At 41.0% G+C, this 26,279-nt stretch overlaps 1 protein-coding gene across 1 annotated transcript in view; it reads left to right on the forward strand.

Annotated features, from left to right (window-relative positions):
• GRK5 (G protein-coupled receptor kinase 5) overlaps positions 1 to 26,279 on the forward strand; it is a 228,821-nt gene that overhangs the window by 146,011 nt on the left and 56,531 nt on the right. The window contains exons 3-4 of the mRNA XM_065407317.1: positions 655 to 767; positions 13,648 to 13,725. Of these exons, the coding sequence (XP_065263389.1) occupies positions 655 to 767; positions 13,648 to 13,725 (191 nt within the window). The remainder of the gene's footprint in view (positions 1 to 654; positions 768 to 13,647; positions 13,726 to 26,279) is intronic.

Below are 26,279 nucleotides of genomic sequence, written 5' to 3' on the forward strand. Positions count from 1 at the left end.
AGGAGGATGTCATGTGAAACTCAATCTCATCAGTAAGCTGTTGTATGTGCAAAGCCCTGGTTGCTGCCCAATGAACAGATAGCACAGATTTTTAAATACTTAAAAAATATATATACCTATAAATACATGTATATTAGAATAGCTTTAGCCACAAAGTCAAACCCAAATTTTCCCAGAGTTTTGCAGCATTCTGACCTGCATTTAAATATATGGGGAACTGGGAATAGGGCTATTGCAAGTTCCCGTTAATTCCAAACTTTGATGCAACTACATGTGCAAATTCACTTTTTCAAGGCTTCTGGTAACTCTCCCCTTAAGGTCCCCCCCCCTTTTCCCCCACGATGGTAACCAATATGGGAATTGCCTTCTCTGATTCTATACAACTCCAGAAATGAAAGGTCAAAAATTGTCATCTTACCATGGCTGAATGGCATGAGCGGGACTTTTTGCCTGCACTAGGACTGTAGAATTGAGCGCGTGGTAGCCTCATGGGTCCAGTGTTTTTGGCTTTGATTTTCCAAGGGGGGTTTATGGTTTTGGAGTGTTTTTACTGCGCTCACTTATGGTGTTTTAAAATTGTAGCCAGCCCAAAACACACAAAGAGGATCTTCAGGTTTTTACACTCTTTTTTTCTTCTTCTTTTATTGCCTCTAGAGAGAGATTATTACAGTTTATGCGACAAGCAGCCAATTGGAAGGCTTCTCTTTCGGCAGTTCTGTGAAACTCGACCGGAGCTTGAGTGTTGCATTAGGTTCCTTGACTCGGTGGTAAGTTAATTCTTCTGATATTTGCAGTGTTTTATTGAACTCTGTTCCTTGGTAATGAACTTAAGAACATCAGTGTAGGAGTACAAAAAATAAACCATTGTTCTTAAGAAGTAACATTCTCTACATGAGCACAAAGATGTGAGCCTTCCATGGGTTAGGCTCCTGCAGAATATTTTGTTTGTCACCATTAATATCTCTATCAGGTCAACAGTCAAAACATTTTTTTGTCCCTTTCCAAAAGCTTCTTCCTGACATCCAGCAATTGTAAATCTTGACTATAAAATGTATTGGAAAATACAGGGTTTTTAATATTATTTAATTGACATTTCTGATCCCATCATACTTAAAAAGGAACAATTTGTATTGGCCATCTGTGAACTCGGTGTAAGATGTTTTTTAGCTTGATAGAAATCATAAAAAGAATGTTAATGCTATTTGACCAAAATCTTTATGTAGACTCTGATCATGTGATTTGGTGGCACAAGCAGACTGCTGAGTTCATGCAAGATCAGGATCTCATTAAAGACTGACTCTTTCTTTGGATTGTTTATCCAATATTAAACGGGATGGCAATTGTTTCTAAGTGTGGTGTGTTAGCCTACCATGCTGCCTTGCCTCTGTAACAAACAATAAAGCAACTTTTAGCAATATACCTTTCATAAGCAGGCTTGGAAATGCTCTACACTCTGCCTAGAACACAGAGACCCACATGTAAAAAATGGCCTTACAGTTGCACCCACCACTCTTTATGTCTCTACTTTTGCAGATGCACCAATGTGGATTTGCATGCATCAATGCTTGCACATGCATCAGAGAATTGCACATTCCGACTCTTAGATATGAAGGGCGGTGGGTGCAGTTTTAGAGGTCAGATTGCGATCCCTTTGATCTCTGGGCTCACAACTTGCAAATACATTTCACAGTTTCCTCATGCTATGGTGGGTGCTCACATGTCTGAACTTTCAGATTGCTGAGTAGAGCGAAAAGGTTACTATTTCCTTTAAGAATATATCTAAGATTGCACTGTTATGCTGTACCTCTGTCATAGGAGGACAGTGAAGGAGCCAAAATCATTATTTTTCAATGGAAAGTGTAGTGCCTACCTCTAAACATTCTGTGACAGTAGCCATCATGTAGTTGTCATAGAGTAGCTATGGAGTAGATTCTGTAGGGTAGCCAGACAGCTTCCATCTTGAACTCCCGCTGGCAGTGCAACTGTGTAGCCAATTGTGTGCATATAGCTACATTTATTAGCTACTGCACACAGGTGCCTGCTAGAAAACCTGTGGGCAGCAGCGGGAGGGCAGGCAGAAGTTGCTGTCATAGAATGACTCTGTTCATCCTTCATTGAAACACAAGCCATTTTTGGGATGGATTTTGGCCTCTATACAACAGTTTAGTTCAGGAAATGGGGACAGACGTGTACAGTGGTCTTTGCCTGCCTGATGAAAGTGCCTTTAGTCATCCATTTAAAATGTGTGAAAATTATTTCTTACCGTTTGGTTTGGGAGACAACAAGAAGAAAGAATGATCTTTGGTTTCCGTGTGTTTTCCATTTAAAAGAAAACAGGAAGTTTTCGAAATTCAGAGGGGTTACAAAATTTAGGGGCTTTGTGTGCCACTATTATCTATTATGAATAGGCTTAGAAGGGTTACATTTCTATCAATAAATGTCAATTTCACCATACACACAAAAACCAACAGAAAAAATATTTCCATTGATGATAATTGAACTTTACAGATAGGCAAAGTAAGAAAAGTGCTGCTAGAGAACTTACTTGAGTTTAATTTAAGGATGTTTGCTTTGTATATTTTGACATGTGATGTTGACTAATTGTGTTTTAATGGTTATAAAGCTTTAACTTTTTGAATCTCAGTATGTTGTAGTGTCATTAAATAATTGTTGTCTGAGACCCCCTCCTCTCCCCAATTTCTTGCAATTATAAAAAAATGATCAAAACACTTATGCTTAAAATTAAACATGGGTATTGTCTGTCAGAATTGTTTTTTTAAACCGAATTCTGTATTTGTAGTATTTGTATTCCAGGAATGCCTAGAAGCCTCAGAGATCAGGGTCCCATTGTGCTAGTCCTGTACAGACACATAGTAAGAGAAAGCCTAGGCCTTGAAGAGCTTACAGTCTAAATAGATAAGAGAGACAAAGGCTGGGCGAAAAGAAGTATTATTATCCCCACTAGGGCGTATATCATCCTGTCACAACAACACAATCAACTTTACAGTACAACATGATAACCTTTCTGTACACAAAGTACTGGGAATATTGCTGGAGTCATTCTTGGAGTTCAGGGCAACAAACTGCCTCACCCTTCTGCAGCCCTTAGCCTGAGATCCTGAGAGTGAAACCAGCTATGGCATTTCAATATCCTCCCAGCTGTCGTGCAGTGTTTGTGGCTATGTCTACTTTGCAATAAAACACCTGCAGTTGGCCAGGGTCTGCTGACTCAGGTTCACGGGGCTCAGGCTGTGGGGCTATAAAACTGCAGTGTAGATGTCTGGGCTCCAACTAGAGTGTGGGCTTTGGGGTCATCCCGCGCCGGTCCAGTCCACGTCCAGACATCTACAGTGCAATTTTACAAGCCCCACGAGCCCGAGTTAGCTGACACAGGCCAGCCGTGGGTGTTTTATTGCAGGGTAGACATACACTTAGACAAGAATACCGTGAAAGGTTGAGATGGGGCTGGTAAGGGAAATGGTTGTGTCTAAAATCTCCAAACCCCAATAACCCAAGACAAATATCCCAAGACCCTTCTGCAGGGATGCCCTTGGCAAACACCCTTTGCTTGCTGCTCTGGCCCTTAACTGTCTTGTGTACTATTGCAATAATTCAGTTTAGCCAAGAGATCTGTATTCACAGTCCAACTGAGATCACCAATAATTGGTTGAACAAAATGATTGAGCTATATGAAGGTCTGAATAGTCACTCTCTTATCTTTGAACATCTTTGATGGCTTTTGTTTATTGATTTCAACTTCTGTGAAAGTTTGCTGACCACTGGTGAAATTTTCTATATTATCCAACCTTAACTGTCTAAAGCAGGAAACACAACAAAAGTTTGTTTTTACTTAGTACCAAACAAAGATGAAAAATAATTAAAAATACTCGGCTCTTCATTGGAAGATCTCAGAGCACTCTGCAGGATGGCAAGTATTTTTATCCCTGTTTTATGGAGAGAGAGAGAGAGAAACTGAAGCACAGAGAGGTTAAGTGACTTGCCCAAGGTTGCACAGCAAATCAGTGGCACAGCCCAGAATACACCTATATCTCCTCTCCCAGTCCCCTTCTTTAACCACTAGACCATACTGCTTCCAAAAGCAGGCAACAATAAATGCTGTGTGTGATTTACAAGCACAGGTTGGAGTGGAAACTGCAAGCTGAGGAGTTCTGTCAGACAGTCACCAGCCTACCCATAATCTCTCTTTTCCATATGCAAGTCAGACCCAGTTTAGAGAGAACTTTCTCACTCCTCTGATTTCAAACATCAGTAGTATCGACCTGCATTACATATTGAGAAAAGTCCCTCCTTTACATGGCATTTATTTCAACTGTCACAAGCACCCAACATGATCTCTTGGGGAGATTGATTATAGGGTATATTATAAATTTGGATTTTTTAAGTGTTCCATTTTTATAATAAAGCACGTTCCACAATCACTAACGTTAGCACAGGAAACGGATTCCTCTTGCTGATACAATTGTCGGGTTGTTTCAGTTAGAATGTGACAAGGGACGTTGACCAGATAAAAATCTCTGCACAGTGATTTACATCTCTGTCAAGCGAGTGCTGCATGGGTATGAAATGCTGCTGAATCACAATAGTACCATTATACACTCACTTTGCCCAGGTGTAACTGACTACACAAGGTGCAAGGCAGAGGAGAATCAGGGCCTACACTTTCAAATTGATTTATCTGTGTTACCAATTCAGGGCCTGATCCAAAGCCCTTTGAAGTCAGTTGGGGCAAGTTGTGTCAGTGTGGGTAGAGAACAATGTGGAGGAGTGGGAATGGAGGGGAAGACATGAATGACAGTGATAAGAACACAAGATTGCATCTATGCCGATGGATAAGATTTTCAGAAGCACTCAACATTGGCTTAACTCTTCTCCCATTGAAAGCCAGGGCAACCCCCCCCCCCCCCTTGTCTTCAATAAGGGCAGAGTTAGGTCAACACTGAGCTCTTTTGAAAATCCCACCCTGCAAAAATGAATACAATATTTTATTGAAATTAACAACTTGTTGGACTTAGCATTAAATAGAGATGAAATGTAAAGATTCGAATGCTTGTCTCCTTTGTACACGATGTCCTCTCTGCCAAATAATGTGTTTCAGTCACAGATATGCATACAGGCCAAAATTTCCAATTTATCTGGCTTTATTTTTAAACATGAAGATAGGGCCCTAACATTAGCATTAGTCTTGATTTAAAAATTATCAGTGATGGAGAATCCACCACGACCCTTGGTAAATTGTCAGTGGTTTAGTACCCTCATGGTCAAAAATTTACACCTTATTTCCAATCTGAATTTGTCTAGCTTCAACTTCCAGACATTGGATCATGTTATACCTTTCTCTGCTAGACTGAAGAGATCAGTATTAAATATTTGTTCCCCGTGTAGATACTTAGAGACTATAATCAAGTCACCCTTAACCTTCTCTTTATTAAGTTAAATAGATTGAACTCTCTGAGTCTGTCACTATAAGGGAAGTTTTCTAATTCTTTAAACATTCTTGTGGCTCTTCTTTGAGCCCTCTCCAATTTATCCACATCCTTCTTGAATTGTGTGCACCAGAACTGGATACATTATTCCAGCAGTGGTTACACCAGTGCCAAATACAGAGGAGCAATTCCCAGAAGGGTCAATTCAACATAAGAAGAGAATTAAAAAATGGAGAGGAGGGGCGTATAAGTGATGCTAAGCAAAGTGTCACACTAGAGCCCATTGCTAAGAAGGGCATCTTCCAAAAGGGAAGCTGTGGCTTTGAACCAAAAACCATACCACAATTTTGTAAATCAACCTTTCTCAAACAGAATAAACTACCAAAAAGTTAAAACTGGTCGCCCTGTGTTTTAAATGTTTCCTAGCAATGCGTTGCAAGGCGTTGAGATTGTGATGCTGTTACACATTGGGGGCTAGGTGTGCTGTAGGACAGAATGTGCAGGAATGTGTCAATCTGTCCTACCACACAGAATTACAGCCCCGCTTCCAAGTGCTTCTCGGTAAGGAAGACATGCATGTGGAGAAAGATTAGATATGTTCTCTGAGCTGTTTACAGTGAAATAGGCAGCCCTTAAAACAAACGAAGGATTTGTAGGGGTGGCTTGCAAGTAGCAATGCCCTACATTTGTAATAAAACCGGTGGTTTTAATATGCACAGAAAAAGGATGATTCTGTGGCTGAAAAACTGGGCTAGCACTTGGGAGAGCTGCTGTAGACTCCCTGTATGGCCGCAGGCAAGTCGCTCAATTTCTCTGTGCCTCAGTTCCCCATCTGTGCAATGGGGATAATAGGACTTCCTTTCTCCCACCCTCTGTCTGTCCTGTCTATTTATGTTGTAAGCTCTATGGGGCAGGACTGTTTCTGCTATGTGTACGAACACCACTTAGGGCAATGGGGCCATGCTCTTGGCTAAGTAATATAAATCACAAGAGTGTCTTACCTCTGGCCTTTACCAGGCAGGAGGGACATGGGTCAATGTGTATGTGGTAGCCCAAAGTGCCCCAACATTGCCAGACTTTTGGCGAGTGAAACTTGCTGAAACTCCAAAGAGAGAAGTTGACTAAATTGTGTGAACCCAACAGCGAGCCCAGAACCAGCCGCGAAAATCAGGAGATGCCCAACGTCACTTGCACTCTAATCAGCTTTCCCTCTCACCTCATCCATCCCAAATCACCTGTAAACCACAGTGCTCTGGGCTGCCAAAGCCAAGGGACACAGCACTCAGATGCCACTCTATCAACAGGCATGGCAAGATTGCTAAAATATGGTGGTCAGCTGACAACAAAGTACGCCCCTCCGGTCATCTGAAATCTGTTCACTTCCCTTGGCCTCCTTAGCTGCTCCATCAAAATAGGTCCCTCCCCTAAATGAGAGAGGAGACCCCCCAGCCTTGAATTGCAGGCATTCCCATCCTCCTGCTGAGAAGTCTTTATTCCACATCACACCACCATCTCCCCACCACCACCACACACTGTATCCTCATACATACGTATATAATATCTCCTATGTGTAAAACAGTCGTTTGCCAAACTCTTTGGTAGACTTCCAGAGGAAAGCATTGTTCAAAATGAAAGCTGTTATTATTGCAGCATGCTGTAGCTGGCTTATGATGAAATTAACTCTCTTGCAAACCCTTACAAGTTATTCATAGGCTGCCCTACCGGGTATTGTAGTAGCATGCTTACAAATATTGTAGCAAAGAAATATCTCTTTGTACCTTTTGAAAGAAAGTCCTTAAAATAAAGTTTCCCAGGACACATTTCCTGTGCTGGAGAGGGGATCAATAAGTAGCTGATCTGTTAGCTGTATATATTTCCTGTTCTCCAAGCCAGTAACTGCAGAACTAGAATATGATAATCCAGTGCAGGATTTTGACATGAACATTTCATAAAATAATATACATACACAGGTGCTCTAACTTTCAGCAGGTCTCTGCTGTGTCATGATTTCCCTTTGGACTGGTCTACTGCCTATCTTGCAGCCTCCCTCAGTTCCCTCCCCTGCTTCCTCTACTCACTTTGCATTGAAGATTCCTAATCATTTGGTGGGGGGGGGGGGGCGCTTTTCAGTTTATAACATGAGCCAGAGTGGGTCTGAGTGGAGGGAGTCGTGAACAGACTGGCTGACTCAGGCCAAGAGGAAAATAGGTTCCAAATCATTTCACCCACCCAAGAGCAGAGGTACATTGTACTTACTTACACTGTACTAAACTAAAAGAGCATCCTGAAGAAATGTAAGGTGAACAATTTAAGAATAGAGAACAGCCCAAGTGCCTGTCTAGGTTGTTTCTGCTGGAGCCAGGGGCTGGCAGTGGGGGTACAATTACCTCATGTGGAATTTTTCAGCTGAATGCTTCACTAGACATTCATGTGGAAGGGGGGTAAAAATGATGAACAAGCATCCACTTTAATACCAGTTATTAAAAGTTACCCTTTCGTCTAGACTGTTTTCATTTGTTTAGTTTGATTCCTGCACATGGTATACAAACTGCAGAGTGTGTGTGTATATGAGGGATGGCGGGAGGGGTAAACAGCACAGATAGTGATGTCTACCATTAAGGTTACCCAACACTTCCCGTTATAAGATCCTGGCTTTAGTTGCTTTATCACTTTGCCAAACTTTAACCATATGGGCTGAAGTTTTCCGTGCTGGATGTCTGCCTCAGGTTAAGTCATTTCATAGAACATGTTCAGGGGAAAATATGTTGTTTTGCCCATGTTACAAAAATTGTTACAGCCATGTAGCTGAAAAGTTGTAGTACCTCTATGCTGTGTATTAGTAACTTGAAATTTGGCAGGGGGGTTGCCTTGCTAACAGAGATGGGGCTTTTGTTGTCCTTGTGAAAATCCACCCAAATTTGGTCAAGTTATAAACCTCTTAAAAAAAAATCTCATTTTGCACACACTCAGTAGAGACTGGTTAGACTTTGGCAACTAAATTCTCTGTGGAAGAATAGGCTGCCCCCATGTGTCCCCTTGTGTGGGGGGGTGCTTCTGCTCTGCCCATTATTCTTCCTTCTTCCAAGCCCTTTTACAGAGACTCCACATGCTTGTTTGTCCAATTGCTACCTTTATAGGGGTCTGGGTTTATTCAGGCAATAACTCAAAAGTAATACTCGGAGTCCCGCAAATAATCTGTCCAAGGCGTGGCTCTTACCTCAGAGCCTGGGTGAGTGAAAAGGCTCCTTCATCTAGTCCTTTTTCTTTTTTGTGAGTTCTCAAGGGGTGACCCCCCTGGGGGTTTGGCTTGCAGCTGTCCTGCTCAGATCTGACTCCCCTGTAGACTTTCCAGGGTCAACTTCCTCAAACAACGGCTTCGGCTCTCTTTTATAAGGAACTAGCTGCTTCTGGTTGCCTCTCAGCACCAGGCATCTCTGGTTAGCTCATTTAGCAAGCCTGCTCCAGGCTTGCAGTCTCCTGCAGGCAGCTCCCAGCATGCTCCATCCCCTCCCAGTGCCTGTGTGCTGACCACACGGCTCTTGGGCCATCCCAACAGAGGCCTGAGCATGCTCCATTCTTGGACTGCAGAGGCTGAGCAGGACTTTCACTGCAGTTGCTCCTCCAGTTTGCTGTGGGCTGTTGTGGTGCCAGGTATGAAAACTGAGGGCAGGGAAACTGTTTCTCTCAATGTTCCCCCGGCTGCTGTCCAGGTGGCATGGAGGAGAAGGCGGAAGCGGCCTGACCTGAATGCAGAGAGGCAAGGAACAGATGGGGGAGAGGGAAGAGATACATGGCAGACGATGAGGAGGGTAGAAAACTTGCAGGAGAGGGGTTAGGAGCAGGTGCTGGGGGTAGGGGTATGTCCACCTGGAAGATAACAGTCTTTTACTGCTGCTAGTTACTAGATTCCAACTCTGCTGATGATCCATGTGGGGGATCTATATGGCTCCACATGACATTTAAGTTTTGGTGTCTTTTTTTCAAGCTAGGAAATTGCTCACAATAAAAAACCTAAGTTAAAAGAATATTATTAAGGTTGCAAATGCAAGCACTCAAATGAGGAAATGCCAGAATTAAGATTGCTCATACAGTACATTAAGATACAGGGCGTGTCTCCATGGTGTGCTACGGAGGTGTGGTTTCTAAAGCACACTAACGTGTCGTGCACTAATTGGCCCATTCTCACCCTGCTGGGTGCACTAAAAGTTCCCTAGTGGACTTTAATGAATGTTAAAGCACCCTAGGGAACTTTGAGTATGCACCATGTTGCAATTGTAACTAATAATGCTATTCCTATTAATTATGTACTTGTAGACTGTAACCAGTCTTTCTAGTGCTGAGGAGGAAGGGGAGGGGGTCTTGTGGTTAAAGCACAAGATTGTGAGTCAGCAGACCTGAGTACTCGTCCGGGCTCCAGAACAAACTTTCAGTGGCTTTGGGCTATTCACTTAATCTGTCTGTATTTGTATAATTCAGGGGTAGGCAACCTATGGCACGCGTGCCGAAGGCGGCACGCGAGCTGGTTTTCAGTGGCACTCACCCTGCCCGGGTCCTGGCCACTGGTCCGGGTGGCTCTGCATTTTAATTTAATTTTAAATGAAGCTTCTTAAACCTTTTTAAAACCTTATTTACTTTACATACAACAATAGTTTAGTTATATATTATAGACGTTTAGAAAGAGACCTTCTAAAAACGTTAAAATGTATTACTGGCACGCGAAACCTTAAATCAGAGTGAATAAATGAAGACTCGGCACACCACTTCTGAAAGGTTGCCGACCCCTGGTATAATTTTTCCTATTGTAACAATCTATGGCAGAATATGCACAGGTGTCCCTGGAGAGCTGAATAGCACGCAAGTGACCCAGATTCGAACGTTTGAGCTAAAGGAGAATCTTTAATACTCACCAGTGTTAGGGTTTATCGGCCCATTTCAGATCTTCACTCTCATATCTGTCTGTCTGTCTGTCCCCTTAGTCTCTGAGAACCTACTGAGAACTTAAAATAGAAATAACTATGAAAATCTCTTTTGGTTGTTCCCAGCTGTAGGAGAAATAGGCTTAGTGTCGAGTGTGTGTGTGTGAAATTTGCTGCAGGAAAGCTAGTCAAAGAAATGAGTTTTGTATTTCGTTCCGTATGTAGTGAGGTCCATGGTCATTCCTATCTCTTGCGGGAGGGAGTTCCATAGCATATGTCCTGCTCCTGTTAAAGTTCTGTCTTCCTCTCTGCTTTGCCTACTGGCCAACAGTTTCATTGTTGTGGTAACTATAATGGGATGTCATGGTTGCAAAGGGAGAGTCGTTCTCATGGCAGCTAGAGACAATTCCCTGGTGGACTTTGAATATCTGAACAGAGACTTTGAACTAGACTCTAGTTAGTCAGGAGCCAGTTAAGAGAGTAAAGCACCGAGGTGACATGTTCACAGCATCCCAAATTGTTAAGCAGACAAGTTGCTGTGTTTTGTACCAGACGTAGCTTTCTTGAGGGAGGGGGGGGGGGGGGTCTTCATTGCTAGATCTAATAAATTGCAATAATCACACTATGCGGAGAGTTAATCACAGCTGTTTGAGGAGGTTTGCTTTTGTCTTGAGGAGGGCAGTGATTTACATCCACTCCCAACAGATACATGACATAATTCCTTTTACTACAGTCACTACCAAAGTTTAGTCAATGCAAAGCTTATCTTTAGACATCTAGGATTGACCGGAATCCCATGAAACACTCTGGCACCAGTCCATAGCTATGGACAGACACTAACATCTTAAAATAAATTGAATATATATGGCATAGAGATCCAAATTTGTAATCTGTTTCAGAAACTCAGGCTTCTTCCACTTGAAATGAACTAAAATCTCTGTTTACACTGTTTAAGCCACAAAGCAAGACAATCACACATGTACCCAAGTCTAATTACATCCAATAGACAGCAGTGGTACTTGCCAGTCAATCACAATATATGATACATACATTGAGAATACCACCTGAATTCCTGATCTCTGTTTTATTGAAGCAAATGCCATATTAATTCAAACTATATGACCAACATTTGATATGAATGCAGTTCCACTAAAATCGCTTAAAGGATCTGTTTGCTAAACCTCTTATATGGCAAAATATTTAGCATCTCAAAGCTGCTGAGGGAACAATGAATGATAATTCTTAGATGATTTATGAGTTGTGCTGAATTGAGGGCTTAGTTATGCTCCCAAATCCTTCTCTATTGGGACATTACCAATAAATTCTGGCTTTTGTGTTTGACAATCTTCTGCACAGAGAGTTAAATTTAAATACAAATATTTTCTCTTCTTAAAAGACATTTTGTATTTAAATCTTTACTTTAAATTAAAAATACCCTAGCCTGTCTTTGAAGTTATCATAAATGCATAGATAAAATGCAACTTCTCCGACCTTCTTTAATTTGCTCTTTTTTTTTTTTTTTTTTGGTTGTTTGTTTTATCCTTTAGCAGAGATTCTGGGAGAAAAAATGCTGTTAAGATTCTATAAACACTCTGGAGTGTTCATGCTTTCAAGAGCTGAAATGACCTATAGTCAGATACCATCTAAATGGACAGGAAATTGAATGAAAGATTCCAAAAAAAGCCCCTTGTATTAAGTTTTATGAGAACATAATCGGTTCATCCCCGACATGGTTACTAAGAAGAAAGTATTGTACTTGTGGATTTTATTCATCAGTGTATTTCTCATCAGCAGTACTGTTTTCTTTTATTTGTGGTCATTGTCATTTACCAAACTAAATCTGATTGTTTGAACAACCTGCTGTATAAAGCCTTAAGCTTAAGCTACAAAGGCTAAATCAGCATTGGCTGGATACATGGTTAATAGCATTATTATTACTTTTGTGGTTTTCATGTTATTCCTTGGTCTGGTTAGCTAGAGTATTTATTTATTACAGCCTTCCTTCTGATTTATTGTATCAAACTGAGAACAATGTATATGTCCTAAAGTGTGCAACAGTTCTGAAGTGCATTCTTCCAAGTGCCAGTTCAGACTGATCTACCGTATGTTGTCTTTTACTTCCTGCTCATTTATCATCTCAGACAGCTTGTATTGGACCAACTTACTTAATTGGTTTGGCAAGAGGGTCTGGGATGCTTTTTCTAATATGAGCATTCATAAAAACACGTTGAACTGACTTTTTTATGATCAAAAGGCCCTTTTGATCATAAGACTGAAATCTTGTACCCCAGGCAATGACAAATTAGAATGTCTCTAAGAATTTGTCATTATCATTTAGTTATTGTCTCACTTGGGGTTGCAAGCTTTAAATGGGTTTTTTTCCCTTGTCTTTTAATGACTTGCATTGCTGAAGAATTTTAAGTAAAATGATTAATGTCTCAGTGATTCCTAAACAATATTTTGTTTCCTAAATAAAGTTAATCCTAAAATTTACCACAGATCAGTGCTGGTACAATATGCAGAATCCTTAGAATAATATTTAAAAATGCAATGTGTGTGCTCTCTTTTGTAATGCACAATAGAAATCAAACAAGATTCCAGTATGTACTGAACATCGCTCTTTGTTTGGTCCCTTTTATTTTTCTAAGCCCTGAAATATCCCAGGTTTTTGAGATCTCCAGTTTCAAAAGTGCATCAAAAAGCACTAAAGGTGATTGGCAAAATTTCTGCAGAGGGGGAAGAGCTTGAGAAATGAGTGTTATACCGAGAGAAAAAATTAAAATCCACAGGAGGACCCAAGCTTCCAAAAGCCCTACCTCCTGAGAGAGCTCTCCTTATGCCTAAATAAAGTAGATTTTTCTGTCATAGAGATTAACAAAACAAATAATCCTCCTTTATCATTTGGAAAAATTAATTTCTACTCCCTACGTCTAAGTGAGTGAAAACAAATAAAGCTCAGTGAGAGGGGTTCTTAATTATCAGAAACATTTTCAAAACATTGGGGCTTGGCATATCTATCAAGTATAAATGAATGAAATTTACTCATATGTGGCCTAGTCAAAGAGGGCTGGTTTCAGAGAACCGTTTTCTTGGTCTTGGTCAAAACATCTTGACGCCAGTGTTTTGCTTTTCAATTAGATCAACTATACAGGTTTACCTCCATCAGAAGATTATATTTGCCTTCCAAATTATTCAGTTGGAATGTTCAGTTAAGGCCATCTCCAAAATGAAGTTATAATGATGATGTGTGAGTACAAATATTGATGGTTTCTTTATTTCTTTTCCAGGCAGAGTATGAAATTGCTCCAGATGAAAAACTGGGAGAGAAAGGAAAGGAAATCATGATGAAATACCTCACCCCAGAGGTAAGGGGCTGCCAAAATGATATCACTGAAGGAATGCAGGGCACTCCTCTACTACACAGAGGATGATACAAGCTCTTAAACCAATGGTGTGCAGTTTAGTGGTAATATCCTCCGGGGAACAAAACTTAATCTGTTAAGTAAAACAGCCAGGTATAAGTGGAGTCACATTTCAGTCCAAAAATTCACTTGGAAAGATAATGAACTTTTTAGGGGCCTTATGCATCCACTGATGCATAAGAAGGTTTCTCTGGTCTCTTCCCTTTATGTAGAAGTTACACATATGCAGTATGAATACAATCCTCACACAGTGGCCACCATTAAAAAGCCAACATCTGCCAACAGGTTCCACAGTTATTTCCTATCCTAATCAAACGGAAAAACAGTGACAATCCAGACACGATTATGTGGTAAGTGTTGGTGAGTGGTGGATTTTTAGTGGCAATTGCTATATATCAATTGGTGAATTAGATTCCTTAATGTTGTATCTCTATCCCTTGTAAATACTTTATGGAACTGTGTGTCTCACAAGACATGGAACGCTGTTCTTCAGCTGCTTTCTTAAGGATAAAAAGCAACAAAGAGTCTGGCTACCCCTCTGATACTTTCTTAAGGATAGGTTCATACTCAGAAATCATATTCTTTTCTCCCTATCAAGTCCTTGCTGTTAAATCTTCAGTATTCATGAAGGAGAAAAGCTCATGTGAACATTGTGTCCACTGGGTGGCATTACGAACTGGACCATGAGGCTGCTGTAAGAATTTTGGGCAGGCTGCAGCTGGGACCAGTTCTTTTTTGTTTTTTGTTCATTTGCTGACCACATTTAACCTTTTGCAGAAGTCTGCACCAGTAAGCAACAAACGCTGAGCTTCAAACACATGAATTATCGTAGGCTTTCAGCTGCTTCAAACTTTCTAAGAGTAACTGAGTCCCACGACCACCGCTTAGAGGATTTTACAAGAGGAACACGTTTAACCCCAAGGATAACGTATTACATGTTGTAGTAAATGCATTTAAAAACATTTAAATGATACAGTGTGATTTGGAGGTGGAAGGGCAGGGCAGACCACCTTTTTTCCAGTCAGTCATTTTCCTACAATAAAGTTGATTGTGTACTTTAAGTTCTCTCAGGGAGTTGTCTGCAACCTAGTTTCATTTGCTGAGCTGATTAGTTTTAAGTATATAAAGAAGAGATGCTGCTGGTATGAATTGCTGCTACCCATTCATTATAGACCCTAAGTTTACCACTAGGTTTTATTTTTCCAAGATGGTAGTTTAGGGTAAAGTCTCTGCTGCAGAATAATGAGGGACACGGGTTGAAAATTTAAAAGCCATCATTCTCCTCTTGCCCCAGAAAGACCTGTTTTGTTTTTCTTTGCAGTGGAGAAGTGAGTGTTGGTGATGCTAGTGACATTTTAGCCCTAATCAAAGCGAGAGAAGGTCAGTGCTCACTGGCTTGAGTTAAGCACGACCAGGAACTGTGCAGTTTCCCAAAACATTGCTGACAATCCACCTCAGTGCTGACCAACAGCACCGCTGCAATCCTAGCGTATGTCTGCATCACAATCCGTTGTGACTGACTGCAGCACTTGTAGACATACCCAAGCTAGCTTTGATCTGGCTAGCTTAGGGTGACCAGACAGCAAGTGTGAAAAATCGGGACAGGGGGTGGGAGGTAATAGGAGCCTAGATAAGAAAAAGCCCCAAAAATCGGGACTGTGCCTATAAAATCGGGACATCTGGTCACCCTAACTTGAATTACAGCAGCAGTAAAGCTGCAGCAACATTGGCTAGCTGCTTGAGTACATACCCGTGGTCTTTGGCAGACGTGAGCAGCCCATGTTGCTGCCTCTTCTGCTACGGCTTCGCTGCTATTGTTATTTGAGTTAGCTAGCTCACAGCGAGCTCAGGTTTGTCTACATGTGCTGCCGTCACACCTCTGATTGCTGTGTAGACAAACCTACCGTCTCTTGAGCAGTAACCACCTCTCGTAGCAAATTCATTTCTTTCTCATCAAAAGGAAGGATGGTCTTGAGGTCAAAGGAGAATCATAGAATTACAGAAATGTAGGGCTGGAAGGGACCTCAAGAAGTCATTACGTTCAGCCCGCTGCACTGTGGCAGGACCAAGTAAACCACCATCACTGACGTGTTTGTCCACATCTTTACTAAGGTGTGGTGCCTAGAACTGGACACAGTACTCCAGTTGAGGCCTCACCAGTGTGAAGTAGACTGGGACAATTACCTCCCATGTCTTACATGCAACATTCCTGTTAATGCACCCCAGAGTGATATTAGCCTTTTTCTCAGCTGAATCACATCGTAGACTCATGTTCAATTTGTGATCCACTATAACCTCCAGATCCTTTACTGCTTAGCTAGTTATTCCTCATTTTGAAGTTATTCGTTTGATTTTTCCTTCCTAAATGAAATACTTTTCACTTGTCTTTAGGGAATTTCATCTTGTTGAATTCAGACCAATTCTCCAATTTATCAGGGTTGTTTTGAATTACAACCCTGTCCTCTAAAGTGCTTGCAACCCCTCCCAGCTTTGTGTCATCTGTTTATTTTATAAGCGTACTCTCCACTCCATTATCCAAGTCATTAATGAAAATATTGAATAGAACTGGACCCAGGACTGACCATGAGGGACCCCACTAGATACGCTCTCCCAGTTTGACAGCGAACCATTGATAACTATTCTTTGAGTGCTGTCTTTCAACCATTGTGCACCCACCTTATAGTAAATTCATCTAGACCACATTTCCCTAGTTTGCTTATGAGAATGCCATGTGGGACTATGTCAAAAGCCTTACTAAAATCAAGATATATCAAGATTTATCAATTATATTAAGACTCAGGATTTGGGGTTTCCATCCTGTGTCCTGTCATAATATTTACTCACCTGACTGTGCTGTGAGGCTTCATTCCTTTAAGATTCATAGGTAGAAGGGATGATAGAAATGCGAAGTTATATTATTTCCTTTGTAACCTAACTCCAGGTCTCCAGAGGTGGGAGATTAGTCCCTGCACTAGCCTCAGCCCTTCGCTTTGTTATTACTGGAAGAAGATACTGTGTCATTTTTGTTTCTTTTTGGAGATGACGTCAGTGCAGCTCCATATGGAGGAGAAAATATTTCCCAGAGGCTAGACTAATTGTGCCACCTCTGCAGACCGGTTACTAGATTTACTAATCCAAATCTCCTCCTTTCTCAAAGACCTTAAGGGCTTGTCTACACTACCCCACAAACGGTATTTAATTAATGCTAACTAGGAACTATTTTTTTTGTTCACACCTTTAGAGTCTACATGGCGGCGTTACAGTGGGGGAGTGTGCACTGCTATTCACCCCCCCCCATACACACCCATAGCCCGAACTGCAAGGCAATGTAGACATAGCCTAAGTATATAGAGCAGATGCCCTGATGGAGTACCATCCAAGCCAGCAAAGAAGAGCTCTTTTTCATTAGGGGTTTGCATTTCTCTGTTTAATTACCTACCCATTAAAATAGACAAGTAATCTCAGATTCAAACACCTTCTGCTTTCAGATGAACGTTTCTCTTCAGCAGGTTTATGTCTGTACTTCAAAGAACCTCACTGTCTTGGTATAAAAATAGTTTGGCATAAAGCTTGATTGATGGAAGAAAATTGTAGATGTTCTTGATTTATTTCTTGGAATAATGGTTCAACTTTAAAATCAGAGTAAATTTGTTGCTGCTGCTGTTTGGAATGCAGGAACAGAAGCAAAATCAAACTAAAATGCCGACTCCATATTCTGGCTATTAATAATTATTATTATTGTTTTTATTTAGATTTCTAAGTAGTTTGTAGTGTTGTAGCTGTGTCATGCCCATTAGGATGCAATATATGTAATAGATCATCATTATATCACGGGATGCTCATAGCCAGCTTGCAGGCATGCCTGTCACACCCTGGTGTCTGTGTGCTAGACAGCCCTGGTTCAGCAGCTCTCCCCAGCAGCCTGTCTGCAGCCCCACTCTGGCTTCCACCAGTCTTGGTTACAACCAGCAAGGTGACCCCAACACACTCCCAGTTCCAAATTTCCCTACTACTGTGTGCCCTGAGTGTCCAGCCCTTACCAGGGCCACTCAGAGTTATAATAAGATTTGTTGCTCCTTTAAGTAGACAAAAGCACATTAGAGCTTATTAACTTAACTGGGGTAAATACACCCTTCCCTTCAAACACAGCACTGAGCTGGTAAATAGTAAAAATAAAACAAATTTATGAACAAAATATACATATATATATATAAGGGATGAAGATAGAAAGAGTTACAAGTATAACAAAATAAAATATATCATCACTCTAAAATATGCTCAGTTACACATGCCATAGAAACAACAGGAAGAAAACATTTCCCCCAAATAAATAGACCATACCTCACTACCCCCAAAATCCTCATGTGACTCACACAGCTGTGAATTCCAGAGTAAAAAACCCTCTGTTGAGAATATTCAACACTAGCCCCCAGACAATCAAATCTAGGGTGTGCTAGCTCAGCACCTCCCATTGGGTGTTGTGGAGAGAGGCAGTGCCTCAAATAACCATGACTCAGACTATGATCAAAGTCCACATCTTGAATTGAACTTGGAAGCAAATAGGTAACCAGTGCAGTTCATGGAGAAAAGTGCTCATATGTTTGCCATGGCTAATTCAACAAATAAGGTAAGGAGCCTCATTCTGTACTGGCTGTAGCCACCAGATAGTCTCCATGTACAGCCCCACTTAGAGGACACTTTGTGGCTTGTGGATTGGATTATTACAAGCCTGTTTCACCACGGCAAGCTGCAGAGCTGCCTAACCAGATGCGGATAAAAATAGGTGCTTTTGGCCACAGAAACAGCCGTAATTTCAAGCGTAATTCCAAGTAGGGATCCTCCATTCTTCCACCTTACCCTGATGCATTAACATTCCCTCTGTCTTGTTTGAACTAAGCTGAAGCCAGCATACTCACATCCAAAATCCCAGTCTCAGCCAAAAACTGGGAAAACAGAGCCATTGCACTATCTGGCTCTGATGTTAATGAGACCTAGAATTGCATCTACATACTCATGCTGCCTCAATGTAAACTGATTTGCTGTCTTCATTAGTGGTTTCACACGAATGTTGTGCAGAAGAGGAGATCAAATAAATTCTTTTGGGATCTCCATATGAGATCTGTTGCGGCAGAGGAGCAATTACCCTAAGCCTCTCTAGGGGATACATGGAAGAGGAAATAACGGAATCACCTCAGGATTATATCCTTTTCCCCAGATAGGCGTCACTGGTGAGTCAACAAAATTTCATGTGCTACTGTATCAAAGGCTGGTGATAGAGACAGCCAATTCGGCATGGGCAAGGCCTTTGTCCATCACTAAGAAGAGACCTCTATCCAACGAGATGAATGCTATTCAGTGCCATACCCAAACAGAATGTCCGTCTGAAAGGAACTAGGAAATCTGAAGAGTCCAGATGGCTTCAAAGTTGCCTCAGCACAACCTTCTCAATAATCTTCACCAAAAAGGAAAGGCTAAGGCTGGGCAATAATTCTCTGCAAAATTAGCACTGAAAGAGTTTCTTCACTAGGGGCTTATTTGAGGGAGGGTGGCACCTTACTCCCTTTAGGAAAGCTTTAACAATCTCTACAAACAATGTACTCAACTCTAGGATGGGCCAGAAAACAAGAATTCTGATTCATGAAAAATGTTGAGGTTTCAGAATTTTCTTTCGTTCCTCATTGGAACAAAATTAAGACCTCTCTTTCTCATTCAGGTTTTGACCAGAAGTTCCACTCTGGACCTCAGAAACCTTTCTAATGAAAGTTTTGTCAAAAACCAAAATATTTCCATGGAAAGTTTTGGTTTTGTCGAACTGGCATTTTTCAACACAAGACATTTTGTCTAAAAATTCCTAACTGGTTTTACTCAACACTTTCCTCTTTGATAGAACTAGCCATGAGAGAGATGGGTGCAGCTCACAGGGCACAGTCTGAAGCACACTGGAAACCTAAAAGGAAAGCAAATTTCTGAGGCTGTGACATGGGTTGATAAAAATGTTCATATGAATTTTCACAAACACTATTTTCCTGATTTCACTGGCAGGTTGTGTTTTGGCTTTTCATAAACTCATTGATATAATGGGAATGGTTGAGATTCTATCCACCTTATCTATGGATAGAAAGTCCCCAAGAGTAGTCATAGAACAGTTATAACTAAACCCAACACAGCTTTACTTCATTGCCTGGCTTCCTATTGTACCTGACTCCCCCCGCCCTCCCCACTGTAATAGCTGGCAAAGAGGTATACTTACATTAGTACTGCTTTTAAATTAGCGCTTTGCATTCCATCTCTCTGCATCATTTTTGTCTTGCTGTCTTTGTGAGAGCCACTGTACCTAACTCTACTAAATCATTAGCTCGTTATTTTTTTTTCTCTCTCTCTCTCTCTCTCTCTGCAGTGTCTTGAGATACTTTGTCTGAGAGATGCTATATAAAAGCAAATTGATTTGAAATGGCTCTTAAGACATTCTCCATATGCCATTACAGTTTATATTTGGACTCAGCTGGGTACTAAAAATGTTGCTGAATGGGATGGCTAATGTACATTGTTATTCCCATTAATATACTTTACAGAATCCGCAGAACGGTAACTGCAGTCGTTTTCTTATCTGAATTCCTATTCATTCACCTTTCCTTCAGGAAATGCACTGAATAAAGGCCATGCTTGCCATTTTTTTCCCTTTTCTTCGGGAGGTGAATAGGACAAGGATATAGTTCCTTGTATTCCAGTGAGGGGAGAGCAATGGGTATTTTGTTTAAAAAAATGTGCCCTTTGTTTTTACAAACAATTATAGGATAAGGAAGGGAGGGCTTAGTCTTGTGAAGGGGAAATTGGCTGATCAGTAGTGTCTGGCCTTGCATTTGTGTACCAGCTAAGGAGTGCTGTGCATTCACATTAGGCTCTGTCAATTATATCAACTTATTTTTAATGAGGACGGGAGGAAATTACAGTTGCATGTTAACCTTTTCTGCTGGGCAAACTTCTCCCACTTGAGTCTAGTGCTCCCAGCGTTTGTATCAGTCGTGCACTGCCGTAGAATAAACTTCATCATTTTAATCCTGCTATTGAGGATTTTATTTTCCACTATCAAACACATCTATTGTTGTCTCCTTGAGATTTCTTTTCCTTTCTTGTTTTCTCCACTGGTGACATAAATGCAAAATCAAGGCACTCATCTTGCTGGATTAATCATCTTCTCGGATCACTGCTGCCTTCCATCTCCCATGAGGAAGACTCACTGTATCACTTTTTAATGATATTGGCTATATCCCATTTATGGAAGGGCAGATCACATCATACTGAGAACTGCACTATCGTTCTGAGACCTCTTGCTATCTGTCTGTTTAAGTTATGCTAAATGCCTTGTAGGAAAGATTCTATAATTACTTTTTGGAGCAACCATGAACCAAAGTTGAAAGTCACTGGAAATGATGCTGAGAAAGAAGAAATTAAAGTTCCGATAAAAACAATCTAGAAAGCTTAGTGTGAGACAGAGGCTTAGTGTTCTGAGAGACAATTTTCTGGGATTGCTTTATAGAACACTGCATTCTCAAGCAAATCCAGCCAGTTGGTCATATACCCAGCTGTCCTTTCTCTTTCCAGTTATACGTCTCAACGGTAACAAGAGAGCAACACCATACAGGACAGTACATTCTCTTTCACTGGACACTGTGTGTGCTCCTTGCAGTGTTTGCACAGAACATACCTGATGCATATCATGGTGGAGATGGGAGCCTGTATGAAGGGGAGTGGCTATCTGCAGAGCTGGTCGTAGAACTATTCTGAGGCTGCACAAGAGTCCTCTAGTCAGATTACCGACAAAGCAGTGAGCACTTGATTTTTGACACAGAAGGGGCGTGCGGTGTGGTGTGCCATGTGAACACAACATGCTGCAGGGTTCTTAGACTGGCCATGGGTATTTACCAGCTCCGAATGTTATTCACAGCAGCTTTTACAACTATCAGAAGACTTTTAGGATTCCAAAGACTTTAGGTGAAATCGTGACTTGAATGAAGTTAATGAGAGTTTTGTCATTGACTTCAGTGGGGCCAGGATTTCACCCTCTGACTCGATGAATTTGCCATTCCTCCTTTTATTGACTTCACTACAATGTAGTGACTGTCCAGTGGTGAGTGTGTAACTTGAGCCTCCACCTTGTATCTAGCATAATCAATATATAACCCAGTCTCCAGAGAAATCAATATGTAATTGTTGTTGTTCCAGAGACAGCATAATCAATGTCTCTGGCGAGCCAAGTGTCTCAGTCCTAAGGAAGCTGGGCAATAAACTTTGCAGTGTGCTTTCTGTACAAGCAGATCTCCATGGATTCACATGGATGTTCCCATTTTGGCAAAGGTTCTGAACAGAAGTCCAGTGACCTTGCTCCTAAAATTAGTGCTTTATAATCAGGCTTTATTATTAATAAGCATTCTTCTAATTACAGGGGACAAGCTATAATACAGCGTGTTAGTGGAATCTAAACAAAAAATGGTGCAACTGGTTTGATGAGGAGTTTCTTTGCTGTGGTCTCAGAGTAAATGACATTTTCCCACGGCTTGTTCAAGCCCTGTTCCCTAATACCTTACCCACTGTTTATAATACATACTCTAGCTAATTAAGCACTTAGGACTTCTGGTTCTTGCAATGATGCCAAACTGCTGGATATCCTATTGAAAATGATATAGAGTCTGTTCTATTCCACTATCCTAGAATAAATCTATGGGCACTCCTCTGTGCTCATTTGACTTACATGGGGCTATGCTGGTAGAACAATTTTTCATGTGGCTGAAAGGTTAGGCCAGGTACAATAACTGCACTGCTCACATTTTAAATGGAAATGCCGCTTGACTTGTCTTTGTGGCGGGGTTAAATTCTCAGGTTCATATGTTTATTGCTGAGCAGGCATTTCTCAACAGTTTGTCATGTGTGGTCAGGAAAATCACTGAGGTGACTTGGTCCATGGGCAAAGGCCATTTGTCTGGCTCAGGTTTAACAGAATTACTCTGGTTTGACCCTTTGAAAAATGGAAACTTGTGCTGGCTGAATCATGTCAGCAAAATGTGTACAACTGGACAGCATGTGAGTCATTCGATCTGGGCAGGCCTCGCAGGCTGTTAACTCACAGTAACTAGCGTCAAGGAGACTATGTTCTAGCCAGTGTATCCGAGAAGTTAGATGGTGTTGCTTTCTAGAGAGGTCAGCATTCAATCTGCATGTGTTGGATGTTTAACCAACAACAATTTGTAAAGCTGAATTTTATAGATACACAACATTTACCTGAAATAATCTCTGCTGCAGTAACCTTTCCTTTATTAGCTGGGAGGGTAGTATGTCCACTCTGTTCCTAAGCCATTATCCCATGGCAGTCGTAACTGGCCAAACTGCAGCTTAGGTAGAAGGCAATTCTAGTATGTACATTGTAGCAATGGGCTAAAACTAATCATTTGTCTGAGTTTCTACCTCACAGCCAAACCCTGAACTGCTGCACTTTGGATAAAATTGGATCCAACTCCAACAAAAACCCTCGATTTGTTTTTCAAAACCTAAACCCAACTGACAAGGATTTACAAAATCTAAAACCACTCCTGGCTTTGCCAATCCCCCCTGCTGTTCCATTGGGGGAAGATAATCTTCACTTCCCTCCTGAAAATTGTGCTGCAGATGTTATACACATGACATTGTTCCTCTCAGAATTAGCTGGGTGAAGAAGAGATTCCTACATACTGGACAAAGTTTATAAAGTTGGTCAAAGCACTATGATGCCAGTTACTAAAGTAGCCAATTATTATTAATACTAATAATAGTGTACTGTCTGGCAGGGGAATCAAAACATAAGTATGTCTCTTATTACAGCTTACTTATTTCTTATGGCGTTGGGTGGAGAGGAGAAGCAAGTTTCCTGCCATGCTTGTATAACCCACATAACCTAGATTGGTATATATGGGTCACACACTGACCAGGGACACTTGTCCTGAACATCAGAAGTCCACAGCAGTTCAAATCTCCATATGGGCCAACACTTATAACATTGCTGGTGGGGATCATCTAGGGGACCTGGAATCTCTGGATCTAAAAGCATGCAGGGGTTTGGGGGCGTTCCACTTCTTGAGTTAAAGGAGCATCTGTGGTAGCTTAAAAGCAGTAGCAGACTGATCAACTCTTATACATGGTGCAGCCAGTAGAAGCAGACAAAGATTTGCACGGGGATCATGCAGTTTACTATTAGCCTGTTTGTGCTGGTACCTGCCGTCAGTATGTCCCCTAAGAGTGACTGTTAAAGTGAGGTTAAATATGATGCCTGCCTCCTGATTTCTCCATCTAAAAGCTACATTAACCAACTAGCCTTTTATGAATGGGCTTGGCAGATTTACGATGTGAGACATGAGAGTTATGCTCTTATCTGGTAAAATTTGAGTGGGAAAATCAGTTTGCTAATAACATTAGAGTGTTTTGTTTTAACAGATCCAAAAATCACAGCAGCCTCTTAAGACACCATTTTTGTCTCACAAGTAATAAATACACAAAATGTATTTAAATGCATCAAAACCTCACTGGAGAAAAATCTCTTTTAAAAAAATATGAGCTTCCAAAAATTCCTTTGATGGCAGGTGGGTTTAAAACATAACCAGCTTATTCATGCTGTGGAAAGTTGGCTCTCAGAGAGCTCAACTTTCAATTTTTTTTTAAAAGGTAACTACACATGTTAAAAGCACTTGACCTGCATGCCAAGCCTCTGCTCGTAAATTAACTTAATATCATTTAATCAGGCTAAAGCCTGGACCCAATTCAAAATCCTAGCATCATAATTTAAATATCCTAACACAGCTGTTGTTTGTCCAACAGACAAAACTGCGGAAGAGCAGAATATGCCACTGTAAACAGCATGTCATCCTGAACAATAAACATCTTTCTTCTCTATTCTCTTCTGATGGCAGTTACTGCGTGTTATCTAACTGGCCGTTCACATGGGACACGTGATCCGGGGACTCCCTTCTTAAAAGGGGTCGTTGTTTGTGTGACTTTTTGTTCTGCTCTCATGTGGGTGTTTCTAGTATTTCAGTAAAAGTGGCGCCCAGCTTCCTGTTTTATATTAATTTTACTCATTTCCAAATTGTTTTTAATACCCTCAAATAGCTAGCTGCCTGTTGGGGTTTCATTACACTCACTCACTCACTCACTCACTCACTCACTCACTCACTCTCGGGATTTTGACCTACTAGTAGTGAAGCTCATTATTAAAGAGGGCCAGAGCCTGCAAACTTTGTGCCCAATCCAACTCCCATTGCAGTTGGGAGCAAGAAACCCTCTGACTTCAGTTGAAGCTGGACCCAGGCCTCTAATGCACATGAGCAAACCTTACTCAGTGCAAGCAGCTCCAATGACGTCAGGGGCACAGCTTGTAAGGGAAGAGTTACTCACATGCATAAAAGTTGCAGAATCAGGCCCTGTGTCTGGGGTGAGCTAATCTGGGCAGAGGTCTGTCTGTTTTCCCACTAGAAAGCCATTAAATAACGGCGAGGTTGTAAATGAGTTTTTATAGATTTAGGGACTTTTTTTTTTTTAATGGAACAAATGACACTTGGTTTACCAGAGCAAGCCAAGCTATGACTATTGCAACATAAGGTTGCTTGCTAATGTTTAGACAACTCACCAGTGATGGGAGAATGTCAAAAGGTAGAGAAGTTCCAATAAGCAGTTGAGCAGCTGGGTGCTTATCCAAAACTATTGAGCATGTTAAACTGTATAGGAAAGCTTGTTAGAACAGACTTTCTCATATTATCTTGTCGCTCCTGTTGCCAGGTCTTGTACGGGAACAGAAATCTGAGCCAGGCACAAAAGAAAAATGATTGTTGACAACAGTTATCTAAATTTTTTTTAACCAGAAAAATATGTTCAGTTGAACTAGAGATAGGCAGGTCAGGTTTGAACTTTCCACAAGTGTCACAGCCTTCAGATCTGGGGTTTGGGTTGGCCTATTTTATGATATGTAGGAGGGTCAGATGACAAACCGGGATTCTAAAATCCAGACTTTCCTAATGGTATTTGATTCTGGAGTTTGTGCTGAGGTCAGACCAAAATGTAGCAAAAGCAGGAAAACGTAGATTGGTTCTGATTTTCTTCAAACTAAGTGAGGTATACCGTGACTTCTTCTCACAGGTGTTTGATTTTTGGCTGAAATCTTTAACGTGTGCCTGGAAAACGAGGCTTTTGAAAGAGAACTTTCTATTCTATTCTATTCTCTTGTTTAACTTCTTATTTTATCATTATTAACACACATGAGCTTTCCATATAACAAATCTCATTCATAACCTCAATTGTTACCTTTAAAAGACCTGTTTGTGTTTAATTAATCTTATCATTATCTATATATGTATTTTATTCAAATTCCAAAAATGGTAACCACATATTGTAAAATCTACTTCATCCTGAACAAAAGAGTGTATGTCATTTTTTCCCATTGAATGGATTTCTCATACTTTATTTCTCCATGCTACTAA

This window comes from Emys orbicularis, chromosome 7, assembly GCF_028017835.1.
Source record: "Emys orbicularis isolate rEmyOrb1 chromosome 7, rEmyOrb1.hap1, whole genome shotgun sequence".
In the NCBI taxonomy this organism is placed as follows: Eukaryota; Metazoa; Chordata; order Testudines; family Emydidae; genus Emys; species Emys orbicularis.